Source organism: Haliotis rufescens, unplaced genomic scaffold, assembly GCF_023055435.1.
Source record: "Haliotis rufescens isolate VD_foot unplaced genomic scaffold, xgHalRufe1.0.p SCAF_22, whole genome shotgun sequence".
NCBI lineage: Eukaryota > Metazoa > Mollusca > Gastropoda > Lepetellida > Haliotidae > Haliotis > Haliotis rufescens.
The window spans coordinates 6,487,157-6,505,431 of NW_025963913.1; the positions used below are offsets into that span (position 1 = coordinate 6,487,157).

At 41.4% G+C, this 18,275-nt stretch overlaps 1 protein-coding gene and 1 long non-coding RNA gene across 2 annotated transcripts in view; both read left to right on the top strand.

Annotated features, from left to right (window-relative positions):
• The window catches only part of LOC124118192 (calcium/calmodulin-dependent protein kinase type 1-like), a 92,879-nt gene extending 90,358 nt beyond the window's left edge, over nt 1-2,521 (top strand). The window contains exons 8-10 of the mRNA XM_046480309.2: nt 66-144; nt 485-572; nt 836-2,521. Coding sequence (XP_046336265.1) covers nt 66-144; nt 485-572; nt 836-910 — 242 coding nt within the window. The 3' untranslated portion in view covers nt 911-2,521. The remainder of the gene's footprint in view (nt 1-65; nt 145-484; nt 573-835) is intronic.
• A 312-nt stretch (nt 2,522-2,833) lies between these two features.
• Nucleotides 2,834-10,896, top strand: LOC125383220. The gene is made up of 2 exons (XR_007222710.1): nt 2,834-6,691; nt 6,738-10,896. It is a non-coding gene; the product is annotated as an uncharacterized LOC125383220 (long non-coding RNA).
• The last annotated feature ends 7,379 nt before the right edge of the window (nt 10,897-18,275 follow it).

The following is an 18,275-nucleotide window of genomic DNA, read 5'->3' on the forward strand; positions in this document are numbered from 1 at the left end:
CTCTTCATCAGAGTTGCACCGTTGTATAATGCTGTAACGGTTGTTTTGTTACCATCTCCTTGCAGCAAAGAACTTCATTCGACACCTAATGTGTAAGGATGTCAAACAACGATTCACATGTAAACAGGCAATGGATGATCCATGGTAAGCAGTCAGAAGCCATATAGCCAGGTTTTTTTATTGACACTTGTAATTGAGAACATTTGTTTGGCATGCAGTAGAAAGTGGGTTAGTTGATCGCAAGTAAGTGTATGGGTTACAACTTCTTTTTTCACACTGTTGCAATATTTTGGAACAAATAATTAAACTTGCCAACGTCTGCACCAAGCATCACAGAAACTGTCATAATAAGGGGTTAGTTAAAAATAATTCTAGCAATGTATTTCCTCGATGGTTTGGTTAAGCTAAGTCATGAGAATATGTTCATTTTGTTGGTACTGTGACATGGTGAGAGATGTGTGACTATTGCTGTGTCTTGTGACAGGATTTCTGGTAATGCTGCCTTGGACAAGGACATCCATGCTTCTGTCAGCGCTCAGATCAAGAAGAACTTTGCCAAGACGAGATGGAGGGTCAGTATACAGCATACACTATAGTAAATACTGTCACACTCCATTGTTCTGTTATCATAGTTATAGTGAATACTTCATACTCATACTAATGAGAATACATTCAAGCATGTTTACAGCACTTTGGAAGATGATGTGAAGATGTAACTTATATGTCCTTGTTGCCATTATTGATACTGAATTCTTCATTCACACACACACACACACACACACACACACACACACACACATATACACCCCAATGATGTTGTCCTGTGTGTTTGCAGCAAGCCTACAATGCTGCGGCAGTCATACGGCAGATGAAGAAGCTGGCCATGAGCAAGGATGACGGCAATCACTGAATAAAGGGAAACCACTCTGCCAGGCAACTCATGGAACTAGCAACCAGGGGGCTGGAGGCTCAAGGATGTCGACACAGGGTTTCTGTTGTGATTTGGAATGTTGGACGCCAACTTGCAGATGAACAGGCACAGGTGGTAACAAGAACACAACATGCAAGTTGTCATGACGATCAGACAATCATGTGTCAGTCACACATGGGCTGTTTGCACTGTCGCACATATTCGGCCCTGATCACATAGCCTCTGTCAATATGATGTGTTGTAGCTCTGTTAGTGTCACTGAACCTTCACTAGTCTTGTAGATAACCTATATTCCTAGCTAAGATGCATAATTCTGCATAATATTCATGTACAAAACTTGACAAAGGATACTTCATTGCAAATAGTTCAATCTTTTTAGAAACAGAATAAATAACATTGCTCAATTAGTACATATTTTTATTAGAATGATACTGATAATCATTTTTCATCATGGTCAATCATTTCTATGTACTTAAAACCTCCATGACATATTCTGTCCAGTGTGCAGACCACATTGGATGGTAGTAACTGCTAAATATGTAATAAACAGTAATATTGTAGAGATTTTCATAATATTTTAGATACTTCCTACATTAGTTTTTCATAGACAAATTGTTTGTGTAAATCTATTGTGAATATATGCACAGAAATCACATGTTTACTTTCTTATTCACATGAATATTTTAGCTGTTGTAACAAGTTTCAAGGAAGATACACTGTAAAAATATTTTGATTTTCAGAACTAACTAGAAAAAAATATAACAATTTTCAGTTCAGTTAATTAGATTACATCATAAGTTGTCAAACTGTGTTTTGAAATTTGATTTGGATGTGACTTTTTATCATAGTTCAAAGAATGGACAATAACAGATAAGTATATGTTTTCACGAAAAAGAATGATGAAGAATGGTTTTTCCTTGTATTCATTGACATGTTTCTTACATCTACGAAGGAAAGTAGGCAGATGTTTCTCAATATTTCATTCATTTTTTCAGTGTAGTGGCTTCCATATTGTGTCAAAGTAAGGTGTTTTATTTCATGACATTTATATTGTTGTGTTTTGTGTTCACTCCATTCTTACTACTTGTGCATAATTTTAAAGTGACATAATACACTTTCCGTGGTCATTCCATGTAATCAACAGATATTATCAAACTAATGAAATCCTTCACTTTTGTAGGTTATTTTTAATCTCCTATGCCAAACATTAGACAGCTGAAGTATATGATAAAGTGTACAATTTGTATGTATATACTTTTTGATACCATTTTGCTAAATATATATATGTTGCCATAATGTTGGAATCAAATGTTTTTAATTATTTTGAAATCGTACAGTATAGCAGTTTTATTAATGTTTGTTTATGTGTCCAAAATTTAAATCAAATATCAAATGAATCAAATATGAATCAATATTTGTTCCAACCACACAAATCAACTCTACAGAGGTAGAAATATTTGGTTACACCTCAATCATGATAATACATGGTGCACTTGCTGCAGCAGATGGAGCCTTACTAGCGGCTGAAGGGTGACGGATGGATGTAGATGGAGGAGAAACACCTAAGGGGTTTTGGGGGTGGGGTGGGGTGGGTGGATGAGGAATGCTGGGGATTGTACAAGGGTGGGGTGGGGTGGGGTGGGTGGGTGAGGAGGGCCAGGGGTTGTACAAGGCTGGGGTGGAGATGGGTGGGTGAGGAAGGCAAGGTGTTGTACAAGGATGGGGTGGGTGGGTGAGGAAGGCTAGGGGGTGTACAAGGGTGGGGTGGGTGGGTGAGGAAAGCTAGGGGTTGTACAAGGGTGGGGTGGGTGGGTGAGGAAGGCTAGGGGTTGTACAAGGGTGGGGTAGGTGGGTGAGGAAGGCTAGGTGTTGTACAAGGGTGGGGTGGGTGGGTGAGGAAGGTTAGGGGTTGTACAAGGGTGGGGTGGTTGGGTGAGGAAGGCTAGGGGTTGTACAAGGGTGGGGTGGAGATGGGTGGGTGAGGAAGGCTAGGGGTTGTACAAGGGTGGGGTGGAGATGGGTGGTGAGGAAGGCTAGGGGTTGTACAAGGGTGGGGTGGAGATGGGTGGGTGAGGAAGGCTAGGTGTTGTACAAGGCTGGGGTGGGGATGGGTGGAGATGGGTGGTGAGGAAGGCTAGGGGTTGTACAAGACTGGGGTGGTGAGGAAGGCTAGGGGTTGTACAAGGCTGGGGTGGGGATGGGTGGTGAGGAAGGCTAGGGGTTGTACAAGGGTGGGGTGGAGATGGGTGGGTGAGGAAGGCTAGGTGTTGTACAAGGCTGGGGTGGGGATGGGTGGAGATGGGTGGTGAGGAAGGCTAGGGGTTGTACAAGGCTGGGGTGGTGAGGAAGGCTAGGGGTTGTACAAGGCTGGGGTGGAGATGGGTGGGTGAGGAAGGCTAGGTGTTGTACAACGCTGGGGTGGGGATGGGTGGAGATGGGTGGTGAGGAAGGCTAGGGGTTGTACAAGGTTGGGGTGGTGAGGAAGGCTAGGGGTTGTACAAGGCTGGGGTGGGGATGGGTGAAGATGGGTGGTTCAGGAAGGCTAGGGGTTGTACAAGGGTGGGGTGGAGATGGGTGGTGAGGAAGGCTAGGGGTTGTACAAGGTTGGGGTGGTGAGGAAGGCTAGGGGTTGTACAAGGCTGGGGTGGAGATGGGTGGTGAGGAAGGTTAGGGGTTGTACAAGGCTGGGGTGGGGATGGGTGGTGAGGAAGGCTAGGGGTTGTACAAGGCTAGGGAGGGGATTGTTGGAGATGGGTGGGTGAGGAAGGCTAGGGGTTGTACAAGGCTGGGGTGGAGATGGGTGGTGAGGAAGGCTAGGGGTTGTACAAGGCTGGGGTGGAGATGGGTGGTGAGGAAGGCTAGGGGTTGTTCAAGGCTGGGGTGGAGATGGGTGGGTGAGGAAGGCTAGGTGTTGTACAAGGCTGGGGTGGAGATGGGTGGGTGAGGAAGGCTAGGTGTTGTACAAGGCTAGGGTGGGGATGGGTGGAGATGGGTGGTGAGGAAGGCTAGGGGTTGTTCAAGGCTGGGGTGGAGATGGGTGGGTGAGGAAGGCTAAGGGTTTTACTTAAGGGTAGGGTGGGGGTAGGTAGAGATGGGTGGGTGAGGAAGGAAGGCTAGGGGTTGTACAAGGATGGGGTGGGGGTGGGTGAGGAAGGAAGGAAGGCTAGGGGTTGTACAAGGGTGGGGTGGGGATGGGTGAGGAAGGCTAAGGGTTGTACAAGGGATGGGTGGGTGAGGAAGGAAGGCTAGGGGTTGTACAAGGGTGGGTAGGGGTGGGTAGAGATGAAGGTAGGATGATGATAGTTGAGAGATATACAGGGATGGGTCTAAGGATGGTACGGAGGAGAGGATGATGAAGCTATAGGCTAGTGAATGATTGCAAGCTGTCTGAGGGGCAATGAATTGCAAGTGTCCTGTCCTCCCCTTTGAATTATGTCACTTTAAATATGTTTTGTATTCCCAATATGAAGAGTGTGCACATTCCTTTGATAATAATTTCTCCCTTTCTTTATCTAGAAGTCACTTCCTTGCCTCTGTTATTGTATAGCTAGTTATCTGAGTTATTCCTCCTTATTGCATGAGAGAAAAGTTATTTCTGAGAGGGTTTAGCCATTCCTTGACCTGTCTGACTCTGGTATGTAACAGTCATTGCATATTTGATACAAATGTAAACTGTTACATTTATTTGGTATATATATAGGCTATTTACTTTCAAATTGTTTGTTAGTTATGAGCAGTATTTCTGGGTGGAATAATCATTTGAGCAAAGAGCAAAAATAACCATGCTTCCGTTATGAATCAAATGAAGCCACAATATGAAAGTAAGCGCTAATGGTGGTTACAGTTGGCTCTGGACTTGGCTCAGGTCTGGCTTGTGCTGAGTTTAGTCCTGGACTTGGCTCAGGTCTTGCTTGTGCTGAGTTTAGTCCTGGACTTGGTTCAGGTCTGCCCTGTGCTTAGTTTAGTCCTGGACTTGGTTCAGGTCTGCCCTGTGCTTAGTTTAGTCCTGGACTTGGTTCAGGTCTGCCCTGTGCTTAGTTTAGTTCTGGACTTGGTTCAGGTCTGCCCTGTGCTTAGTTTGGTCCTGGACTTGGCTCAGGTCTTGCTTGTGCTGAGTTTAGTCCTGGACTTGGTTCAGGTCTGCCCTGTGCTGAGTTTAGTCCTGGGCTTGGCTCAGGTCTGTCCTGTGCTTAGTTTAGTCCTGGGCTTGGTTCAGGTCTGCCCTGTGCTGTGCTTAGTTTAGTCCTGGACTTGGTTCAGGTCTGTCCTGTGCTTAGTTTAGTCCTGGGCTTGGTTCAAGGTCCTCCTACTTCCATATTATTTTCTCTATAAGTCAACCCTGTGTTCCAGCCTAGCAAGTGTTCCAGTCTCTTATTGAGTTTTACATTCTTAAGTGCATGTTGCACTCATTTACTTTGTTTTATGTGTTTCATTTCATGTGTTGTATATGTCAACATGTACATTAGACTGTTAGCTATTACTTATGCACTGTAGTGTACCACTGTGTCAACAGTACCTGTGGACAACGTTGCGATGTGATGATGTATTTGATGAGGATTATATTATGTAGAGATGGTGGCTGGAGTTTCCAGGAAACAGTAGCTAGATTTGTGTGTAGTATCACATTGTAGATATTCCTCTTCCATGATTTGTATCTATATTAAAACATTTCACTTAGGATTTAGTACCCATCAGTATGTATCTGTTTCTAACAACTGTTATTTACTATGATGTTCAGGTTTTGACTCTATTGGGGTTACATTCTATACAGAAACGCACCTTCACTAAGTGATCAGAGGACATGCTTGAAAAAAGTGGTTAGCTTGAGTGAAGTCAGGGTGATAGTCATTATTTTGAAACAACCCAATGACTAGAAAGTAAATGAAACTGGAAGCCACAAAAAGAACCATACCTCATTCCTTAATTTTCTTTGAATACTGCCTGATTATGGTAATCAACACAGATCACACTTCATGTGCCACAATAAACCTATCTTACTCCATTATTTTGGGGACCTTATTTCAGAAAGAGAGAACAATGTATGAATCTCATTTTTTATACCAAAATATTTTGAGATCATGACACCTAGTTCAGAGAAACCTTTGTTTGGTAAAAAACATGTTTCATAAACCACAGTTTTGATGATAAACTTAAAGAAAAATACTCACTGGAAATGTCTCTTTGTTAGATTTTCTTGAGTCCTTCTTTACATTAAACCTGTTGAACTGTTACTCTTGTTAGGATCTTCAGTGATGAAGTTTTAGAAGCAGAACCTGATGACGGATATTTATGTTGTATTGAAACTTTATGCGATGAACGGTTATTGTTATATTTGCTGTTGCTATACATATATCTTTAGCTCACTACTGTTTTGTTAATGCTTTGTAAAGACATTCCATTGGTAAATTACATTTGCTTGTTTAGGGCCACTATGTTAAACATTGAATTGGGATATGTTCTGGTACTATTCATGAAATATGTTCTATAAAAAGAAAACAGTATATTGTAAAACTGATGTGTTTTTGTTGTTTTACTTTTAATTACTTCAATTATGAAAAGAAATGTTATAATGTATATATGTGTCAATTTATTGGGCTCTTTTTTAACAGAGTAAAGATATTTCAATTACTGATTGTTGTGCCTGTTACCTTGTAGGCTTCTCTACTTGTGGGTGTTATCATTGGATGTTCTGATAATCAACAGGTGAGCTTCCAGAGAGGGCTTCTACTTTGTATGGTTTTCCATATCAGCAGTCCCCAGGTCTGATGTCAGGCCATGGAGTATGCAGCACCTGTTGGTGGCCAAGGTCTGATGTCAGGCCATGGAGTATGCAGCACCTGTTGGTGGCCAAGGTCTGATGTCAGGCCATGGAGTATGCAGCACCTGTTGGTGGCCAAGGTCTGATGTCAGGCCATGGAGTATGCAGCACCTGTTGGTGGCCAAGGTCTGATGTCAGGCCATGGCGTATGCAGCTCCTGTTGGTGGCCAAGGTCTGATGTCAGGCCATGGAGTATGCAGCACCTGTTGGTGGCCAAGGTCTGATGTCAGGCCATGGAGTATGCAGCACCTGTTGGTGGCCAAGGTCTGATGTCAGGCCATGGAGTATGCAGCACCTGTTGGTGGCCAAGGTTTGATGTCAGGCCATGGAGTATGCAGCACCCGTTGGTGGCCAAGGTCTGATATAAGGCCATGGAGTATGTAGCACCCATTGGTGGCCAAGGTCTGATGTCAGGCCATGGAGTATGCAGCACCCGTTGGTGGCCAAGGTCTGATATAAGGCCATGGAGTATGTAGCACCCGTTGGTGGCCAAGGTCTGATGTCAGGCCATGGAGTATGCAGCACCTGTTGGTGGCCAAGGTCTGATGTCAGGCCATGGAGTATGCAGCACCTGTTGGTGGCCAAGGTCTAATATAAGGCCATGGAGTATACAGCACCTGTTGGTGGCCAAGGTCTGATATAAGGCCATGGAGTATGTAGCACCTGTTGGTGCCAAGGTCTGATATAAGGCCTTGGAGTATACAGCACCTGTTGGTGGCCAAGGTCTAATGTCAGGCCATGGAGTATGCAGCACCTGTTTGTGGCCAAGGTCTGATATAAGGCCATGGAGTATGCAGCACCTGTTGGTGGCCAAGGTCTGATTGTCAGGCCATGGAGTACAAAGCAACTGTTGGTGGCCAAGGTATGATTGTCGGGCCATGGAGTATGCAGCTCCTGTTGGTGGCCAAGGTCTGATGTCAGGCCATGGAGTATGCAGCACCTGTTGGTGGCCAAGGTCTGATGTCAGGCCATGGAGTATGCAGCACCTGTTGGTGGCCAAGGTCTGATGTCAGGCCATGGAGTATGCAGCACCTGTTGGTGGCCAAGGTTTGATGTCAGGCCATGGAGTATGCAGCACCCGTTGGTGGCCAAGGTCTGATATAAGGCCATGGAGTATGTAGCACCCATTGGTGGCCAAGGTCTGATGTCAGGCCATGGAGTATGCAGCACCCGTTGGTGGCCAAGGTCTGATATAAGGCCATGGAGTATGTAGCACCCGTTGGTGGCTAAGGTCTGATGTCAGGCCATGGAGTATGCAGCACCTGTTGGTGGCCAAGGTCTGATGTCAGGCCATGGAGTATGCAGCACCTGTTGGTGGCCAAGGTCTAATATAAGGCCATGGAGTATACAGCACCTGTTGGTGGCCAAGGTCTGATATAAGGCCATGGAGTATGTAGCACCTGTTGGTGCCAAGGTCTGATATAAGGCCTTGGAGTATACAGCACCTGTTGGTGGCCAAGGTCTAATGTCAGGCCATGGAGTATGCAGCACCTATTGGTGGCCAAGGTCTGATATAAGGCCATGGAGTATGCAGCACCTGTTTGTGGCCAAGGTCTGATATAAGGCCATGGAGTATGCAGCACCTGTTGGTGGCCAAGGTCTGATTGTCAGGCCATGGAGTACAAAGCAACTGTTGGTGGCCAAGGTATGATTGTCGGGCCATGGAGTATGCAGCACCTGTTGGTGGCTAATGTGTGATTGTCAGGCCATGGAGTACAAAGCACCTGTTGGTGGCCAATATGTGATTGTCAGGCCATGGAGTACAAAGCACCTGTTGGTGGCCAAGGTCTGATTGTCAGGCCATGGAGTACAAAGCAACTGTTGGTGGCCGAGGTATGATTGTCAGGCCATGGAGTACAAAGCACCTGTTGGTGGCCAATGTGTGATTGTCAGGCCATGGAGTATGTAGCACCCTTTGGTGGTCAAGGTCTGATTGTCAGGCCATGGAGTACAAACCACATGTTGGTGGCTAAGGTCTTATATTAGGCCATGGAATATGTATCACCTGTTGGCGGCTGAGGTTTGATGTCAGGTCATGGAATACTTAGTACCTGAAGGTAGCTTAGGCAGTCTCATCATCAGCAAATGGTCACACACTCACCGGTATTACCAGGAAATGACAAGCTGTACTTAAACATTAATTCACAAAATACACAGACAATAATAAATGGTCACAATGTCATGACCATGTCTTTCATTGCCCTGAGCATATGAATATCTTTTATGTCCACGGACAAGCCATGATATGTTTCATGTGAGTGGATGTTAATGCAGGTAACAAAGGAGAGTTCATCACCAGCAAATTCTGTATATTGCATCTTGTAAAAATGTTTATTTACACCCAATCTGAATATGTCTACATTTATATCTATATTTATGTATCTACACATTGTACAGTTGTGGTAGTAGTTGAGAAAGTGGGCAAAGTTATTCCTGTGGGTGTTTTACTGTTTGTTTGAATCGACTAGTTTTTTATGTTTCTGCAAGATTTCTATATTATACGCAATGCCTTGTGACTTTTCATTGTGTTATCGCTTTACTAGGCTGTAGAATGTGATTTAGAAAAGACAAAATGCTTTGTTGTTTATAAATGCTCTATTATTCTCAGCATGATTAAATTAATTTCAAATTAATTATTTTGTTAACAAACATTTGGTAACAATTTCAAACAGTAAATACAAACAGTGGAATATATTTTGGCTTTGATTATAATACTAAAATGGCAACATTTCTGACATTGTTGATGATTTTGTAGTGATCTCCTGAATGCTTTAGTCATATCATGTGGAATGTTATCAAACTATTCTGGTGAGGCTTTCTCTAGTCACATGGTAGTGAGTCTTTGTCCACTGCATTTTCACGGCCAAGGAAGTTTCTAGAGACAGTAACACCAGTGGTATCAATGCTACACTGGATTGTTGAAGCAGTGGTGATTGCTAGGATTTGTGTGGAGTTGAGTTGGAGAGCCAGTTTGCTCTGATTGAGGGAAGATGTAAAATCTTGTAGTGCATCTTGAACCCCACCCTTGTCACAGGAACTCAATGATAGCGTGTATAACACAATATATTCGTATAGAAAAAAAATCACACCCCTCTATATACATAGAGACTCTATGTATATAGAGGGGTGTGATTTCTTTTTATACGAATATATTGTGTTATACACACTATCATCGAGTTCCTGTGACCCTTGTTGGTCACCATGGAAACAATATACACTCTAGTGCCACATCAATAAATCTTTTCTAAAAGCATGTTCTGGAGGCTGTGCACACAAACATGTTACTCTTTGAATAGGAAACATTATTCCAGGAAGCCCCACAGAAAGGTTAGATATGGTGATTGATTTTAGCTACATTTCTACAGATATAGGAGAATGTTGGAAATCTTACCACCTCTATGATATGTACTGGTGCTTGTAGTGTTGTATGGCAAATGAAATGGTTTCGACTTCTGGATATGCTTCCATGTTTGATATAATGTGTTTTGTTCTTGAAAAAAATATATGTATGTATACTGTTTTATGGCACTATTATGCACATGTTACAATAAGATTAACACTAACTAAATAAATGTATACAATTGGTACCAAGACTTTTGTTAGAGGATTAATTTTGTATTAGTAATCAAGAAAAAATTATTTATGCTTGTTAGATTTTGGCATAGAGAAAGATATGGGAAAGCCTTTATGAACAAGTATAAATTCCAGTGACTGAAAAGAACAAGTTGTTCCAGCACCCAAAGGCTGTTCTCAACTGACTGTTGGACCACCTTACACTGCATGTATTTGTGAACTGGGAACTGTCCTCTCAGCATGTGGCATCAGCTGTCTCCATCATCATGCCAACTACTTTCAAGTCCAATAAAACATGATATACCTCTTTACGATGCCCTATGGGTTTTTGGTCTCTGATGCCACATGTTGACTGAGCAGGTCGTTGAGATGCATGGTTCCAAGTTACTTTGGCCAGGAAGTACTGTGCCAACAAGGCCCATTGAGACTGGTAACTTGGGGGATCTCCTAGCTCGTTATTGCACAGGAACACTGGCTTTTGTCATTACATTATCATCACTTTATCACTGCATTCATCGACATCATCAAAGATGATGATCGGTGCTATTTTCACAAATAAAGAGGTATAAATTCATATGCTGTTTGTTTAACTTGATGATGACGACCAGGCATGGTCTTTCAACTGCATTCTCTTGATGTCAAGGCCTCCAACAATCCCTGCATCTAATGGTGAGGATAGTACTGACTTGAATAAATCTCAGGGTTCCCTGGCTCTTACCAACATTGGATCTCCAACACAGCCTTGTCCCTTGGTCTAAAAATCAGGGGCGGTCGGGTAGCCTAGTGGTTAAAGCGTTCGCTCGTCACGCCGAAGACCCAGGTTCGATTCCCGACATGGGTACAATGTGTGAAGCCCATTTCTGGTGTCCCCCGCCGTGATATTGCTGGAATATTGCTAAAAGTGGCGTAAAACCAAACTCACTCACTCACTCACTCTAAAAATCACATGTCAATATATGACAACTGTTGATAGTGACCTAAATCTGTGGTATGCGCACTCAACATTGCACTCAAACTAATCCATACCGCTGTTAAATGTCAGTCCTCTTTCCAATCAGTGCTGGATTGACTTCTAATGAAACATGGATCTCCGAACAAACCATTACTGCTGTTCAACATCAGATTGCCAATTAACTTATTCTGATATAAATTTAACAATTTTGTTCACTGTTCAACATTATGAACTCCATTAAACACCCGACAATCCCTTGCCCCTAATAAAGTAGGATCTTCAATAATCCGTTAACCCTAATCAACAAAGCATCTCCAACAATATATTGACCCTTATCAACATAGGATCTTCAACAATCCATTAACCCTAATCGGAACAAGATCTTCAACATCCGTTAACCTTATTCAAAGTAGGATCTTCAAGCTCATTTAACATTTATCAACGCTGGATCTCCAACATCGGTTAACCCTAATCAACGTAGGATCTCCAACATCAGTTCACCAAATTCAAAGTATGTTCTTCAACAGCAGTTACCCTCATCAACGTAGGATCTCCAAAAATTAGGTAACCTTATTCAACGTTGGATCTCCAACATCTGTTATACTTATTAAAAGTAGAATCTTCAACGATCTGTTAACCCTAATCAACTATTATCAACTTACTAGGATCTCCAACAATCCGTTCACTATTATCAACTTAGGATCTCCAACAATCCGTTAAATATTATCAACTTAGTAGGATCTCCAACTATCCATTAACTATTATCAACTTTGGATCTCCAACAATCTGTTAACTATTATCAACTTACTAGGATCTCCAACTATCCGTTAACTATTATCAACCTACTAGGATCTCAAACAATCCGTTAACTATTATCAACATACCAGGATCTCCAACAATCCGTAACTATTATCAACTGACTAGGATCTCCAACAATCGGTTAACTATTATCAACTTACTAGGATCTCCAACTATCCGTTAACTATTATCAACTTACTAGGATCTCCAACTATCCGTTAACTATTATCAACCTACTAGGATCTCCAACAATCCGTTAACTATTATCAACTTACTAGGATCTCCAACAATCCGTAACTATTATCAACTTACTAGGATCTCCAACTATCCGTTAACTATTATCAACTTACTAGGATCTCCAACAATCCTTAACTATTATCAACCTACTAGGATCTCCAACAATCCATAACTATTATCAACTTACTAGGATCTCCAACAATCGGTTAACAATAATCAACTTACTAGGATCTCCAACAATGCGTTAACTATTATCAACTTACTAGGATCTCCAACAATCCGTTAACTATTATCAACTTACTAGGATCTCCAACAATCCGTTAACTATTATCAACTTACTAGGATCCCCAACAATGCGTTAACTATTATCAACTTACTAGGATCTCCAACAATCCGTTCACTATTATCAACTTACTAGGATCTCCAACAATCCGTTAACTATTATCAACATACCAGGATCTCCAACAATCCGTAACTATTATCAACTTACAAGGATCTCCAACAATCCGTTAACTATTATCAACATACCAGGATCTCCAACAATCCGTTAACTATTATCAACATACCAGGATCTCCAACAATCCGTAACTATTATCAACATACCAGGATCTCCAACAATCCGTTAACTATTATCAACATACCAGGATCTCCAACAATTCGTTAACTATTATCAACATACCAGGATCTCCAACAATCCGTTATCAACTTACTAGGATCTCCAACAATCCGTTATCAACTTACCAGGATCTCCAACAATCCGTTATCAACATACCAGGATCTCCAACAATCCGTTATCAACTTACCAGGATCTCCAACAATCCGTTAACTATTATCAACATACCAGGATCTCCAACAATCCGTTATCAACTTACTAGGATCTCCAACAATCCGTTAACTATTATCAACATACCAGGATCTCCAACAATCCGTTATCAACTTACTAGGATCTCCAACAGTCCGTTATCAACATACCAGGATCTCCAACAATCCGTCACTATTATCAACATACCAGGATCTCCAACAATCCGTAACTATTATCAACATACCAGGATCTCCAACAATCCGTAACTATTATCAACATACCAGGATCTCCAACAATCCGTTATCAACTTACTAGGATCTCCAACAATCCGTTATCAACATACCAGGATCTCCAACAATCCGTAACTATTATCAACATACCAGGATCTCCAACAATCCGTAACTATTATCAACTGACTAGGATCTCCAACAATCGGTTAACTATTATCAACTTACTAGGATCTCCAACTATCCGTTAACTATTATCAACTTACTAGGATCTCCAACTATCCGTTAACTATTATCAACTTAGTAGGATCTCCAACTATCCATTAACTATTATCAACTTTGGATCTCCAACAATCTGTTAACTATTATCAACTTACTAGGATCTCCAACTATCCGTTAACTATTATCAACTTACTAGGATCTCCAACAATCCTTAACTATTATCAACCTACTAGGATCTCCAACAATCCATAACTATTATCAACTTACTAGGATCTCCAACAATCGGTTAACAATAATCAACTTACTAGGATCTCCAACAATGCGTTAACTATTATCAACTTACTAGGATCTCCAACAATCCGTTAACTATTATCAACTTACTAGGATCTCCAACAATCCGTTAACTATTATCAACTTACTAGGATCCCCAACAATGCGTTAACTATTATCAACTTACTAGGATCTCCAACAATCCGTTCACTATTATCAACTTACTAGGATCTCCAACAATCCGTTAACTATTATCAACATACCAGGATCTCCAACAATCCGTAACTATTATCAACTTACAAGGATCTCCAACAATCCGTTAACTATTATCAACATACCAGGATCTCCAACAATCCGTTAACTATTATCAACATACCAGGATCTCCAACAATCCGTAACTATTATCAACATACCAGGATCTCCAACAATCCGTTAACTATTATCAACATACCAGGATCTCCAACAATTCGTTAACTATTATCAACATACCAGGATCTCCAACAATCCGTTATCAACTTACTAGGATCTCCAACAATCCGTTATCAACTTACCAGGATCTCCAACAATCCGTTATCAACATACCAGGATCTCCAACAATCCGTTATCAACTTACCAGGATCTCCAACAATCCGTTAACTATTATCAACATACCAGGATCTCCAACAATCCGTTATCAACTTACTAGGATCTCCAACAATCCGTTAACTATTATCAACATACCAGGATCTCCAACAATCCGTTATCAACTTACTAGGATCTCCAACAGTCCGTTATCAACATACCAGGATCTCCAACAATCCGTCACTATTATCAACATACCAGGATCTCCAACAATCCGTAACTATTATCAACATACCAGGATCTCCAACAATCCGTAACTATTATCAACATACCAGGATCTCCAACAATCCGTTATCAACTTACCAGGATCTCCAACAATCCGTTATCAACATACCAGGATCTCCAACAATCCGTAACTATTATCAACATACCAGGATCTCCAACAATCCGTTATCAACTTACTAGGATCTCCAACAATCCGTTATCAACATACCAGGATCTCCAACAATCCGTAACTATTATCAACATACCAGGATCTCCAACAATCCGTAACTATTATCAACATACCAGGATCTCCAACAATCCGTTAACTATTATCAACATACCAGGATCTCCAACAATCCGTTAACTATTATCAACTTACCAGGATCTCCAACAATCCGTTATCAACTTACTAGGATCTCCAACAATCGGTTAACAATAATCAACTTACTAGGATCTCCAACAATCGGTTAACAATAATCAACTTACTAGGATCTCCAACAATCCGTTAACTATTATCAACTTACTAGGATCTCCAACAATGCGTTAACTATTATTAACTTACTAGGATCTCCAACAATCCATTAACTATTATCAACTTACTAGGATCTCCAACAATCCGTTAACTATTATCAACTTACTAGGATCTCCAACAATGCGTTAACTATTATCAACTTACTAGGATCTCCAACAATCCGTTAACTATTATCAACTTACTAGGATCTCCAACAATCCATTAACTATTATCAACTTACTAGGATCTCCAACAATCCGTTAACTATTATCAACATACCAGGATCTCCAACAATCCGTAACTATTATCAACTTACTAGGATCTCCAACAATCCGTTAACTATTATCAACATACCAGGATCTCCAACAATCCGTTAACTATTATCAACATACCAGGATCTCCAACAATCCGTTAACTATTATCAACATACCAGGATCTCCAACAATCCGTTATCAACTTACCAGGATCTCCAACAATCCGTTATCGACTTACTAGGATCTCCAACAATCCGTTAACTATTATCAACATACCAGGATCTCCAACAATCCGTTATCAACTTACCAGGATCTCCAACAATCCGTTATCAACTTACTAGGATCTCCAACAATCCGTTAACTATTATCAACTTACTAGGATCTCCAACAATCCGTTATCAACTTACTAGGATCTCCAACAATCTGTTATCAACTTACTAGGATCTCCAACAATCCGTTAACTATTATCAACCTACTAATCTATCAACCTACTAATGATCTCTAATCTTGGTCGGGTCTCCAATAAACTCTCGTTTCAGATCTACGAAGGTTCTCTGATAACCCCTTGCCTCAAATCAGCACAGGATCTCCTATCCTACACCCTGACCTACGTATTATCTCCAACAAACCGTTTCTGCTAGTTCACAGAGTAAGAAGCAAAATGAAACAGTTTCACATACCTATATGAGTGTGAATGTTTGACGCCGCACTCAACAATGTTCTAGCTATATCACGCAAGACTGTAAAATGTTCGACTCTGGACCGGGCAAACCAATGTCTGAAAGAATTAGGGACGATCCACCTCATTGGGGAAAAGTCCCACAGCACACCACCCGATCAATTGTATTTATTAACAAAATGTTATGATTGGGTACACGTTACTTACTGTACATGATGTAACAATCAGACCGTAAAGGTAAAGATTGAAAGATACAATTTTACAGAATATATAGATACAAAATATCAACTGTGTACAATTAAACAAGTGCAATGCAGTTTACAAATGGAAGCTTATTAACTGGACACGGGTGTTTAAATGCAAAAATGTACAATGATGTCATTCTTCAGTTTGACATTTAAATCGCTTGGTTTTCTTAAGAAGGGGCTCGACATCCTACCAAATTTTTCTCAATTGTCAAGACGTATGTAAAAAACTAATATGTAAAGACTTTTCTCTAAACAACTTCAATTGTATCCAACCGTGTTTCGTTAATATTCTCGGCTTTTTCTCGAAGCTAAAAGCTGGCTTACAGATTTTGACCTTTGCCCACTCAATCTAAATGAAAGATGCGTGGGTTGTATGTCAGCTTCCTCAAACGATCTGGCTTCATTTTTCAACCACCTCGATTCGGTGTTTTTAATTTTTACCAAAGAAAATCCACGCCGGACACAAATATACCTTCGATGGCACAACCTTTCAAAGTTTTTGGTGTAAATACCACGGAGCTCAGAAACGACAGGGTGTATGTTAACTATAATGGCGCGGTCTTCATTACGTACATCCGGGAAAGGTCGGTAGCTCGATTTCGAGATACAGAAATCAGTTATGTTGGCCTCAGTGCTTCTTTCTCTCGTACCGAAAATTTAAAAACTTCAACGCTGATTGGCTGATCAGACAGATGACATGACGCGACCTTCGATATTGGATAAAATGTGGCATTTTCTGTATTTCCTTCTTTCCATCAGTGTTTCCCATACCGTTTGTGAAATGCAGCTTCTCTGGAAATATAACTTTCTTTTCCTTGTTGTTAACGCCGCACCTGTGTCTTTACCAGGAATCCCCACGAGTTGGACGTACAATCAGGGAGTGTTGTACCTCGTCTGGCTGTCTCCTTTTGCATTTTCTTCAACGTTTTCATTCGTTTTTCGGTGCATCCATCCCACACCCCACAGGCCTATTCTGAGCGTGATCTTAGAAATATTATGTAAATGGAGTATATTTTCCATAATTCTTGTGAATACCCTACCTGTATTACATCAAAGCCATAAATTCCTATTTATGCTGAGAACCACACTACAAATTTTTAATAAATTTTCAACAGACGTCCTCTTCACTGCCAACATATCTAATAGTTGTGAGGGAAACCCTATCCCTCGCCAGAGACGCCACTGCGCATGCACAAGGCGGGAATCACCTCACTTCTTTCCTGTGTGTCCAGATGACAACAAGGAAATATATTTTTTGCATACATCTATTCACGTGATTGCTGTTCCACACTTACAAGCCTCACTAGCAGTGAGCGGCTCTACAAGCAGAGAACAGGGGTAAAAGAACTTCAAGGCTGAAGGCTCTAGTAAGTAATTAGTTAGAGAACGTGTTGTGGGATGAGGACTTCTTCCCCAAAACAGACGCCCGACTGTTCAGGTTGTGGGCAACATCAGATCCCTGGTCACCCTCACCCTAGATGCCTATCGTGCAAAATCAAGGTAAAATTATTGTAAACTTTTGTCTAAGGAGAAGTTTGAAAAACTTTCTAAGGCATGGTCCAATGACCCTGGTTATAAGAAGAACACTAGAGCGTCAGCAAAATATTCATCTGCTTCATGTAAGAAAGTGATTAGTCCGTTGTGACACCTAAAGATAATCACGTGGGTGACAAGCGACTGTCGCGTGGGGACGCCGTCTCGCCTTCTGAGCTCGAGGAGAAGAGATCTCGTCGCTCATCCCACTCTCCCAATATAGTTAAGGAACCGATGTACCTTTCAGGTTTTAATGTAACCAGTCCCGTACATCCGGTAGCGACTGGTAAGGTGGATAATCAAGGCTTGGAAGAAGCAACCCATTTCCACTCTATGCCACGCTCCCCCTTTAACTTAAATGAGTTCACGGAGAAAATAACCAATTCAATGTCTGT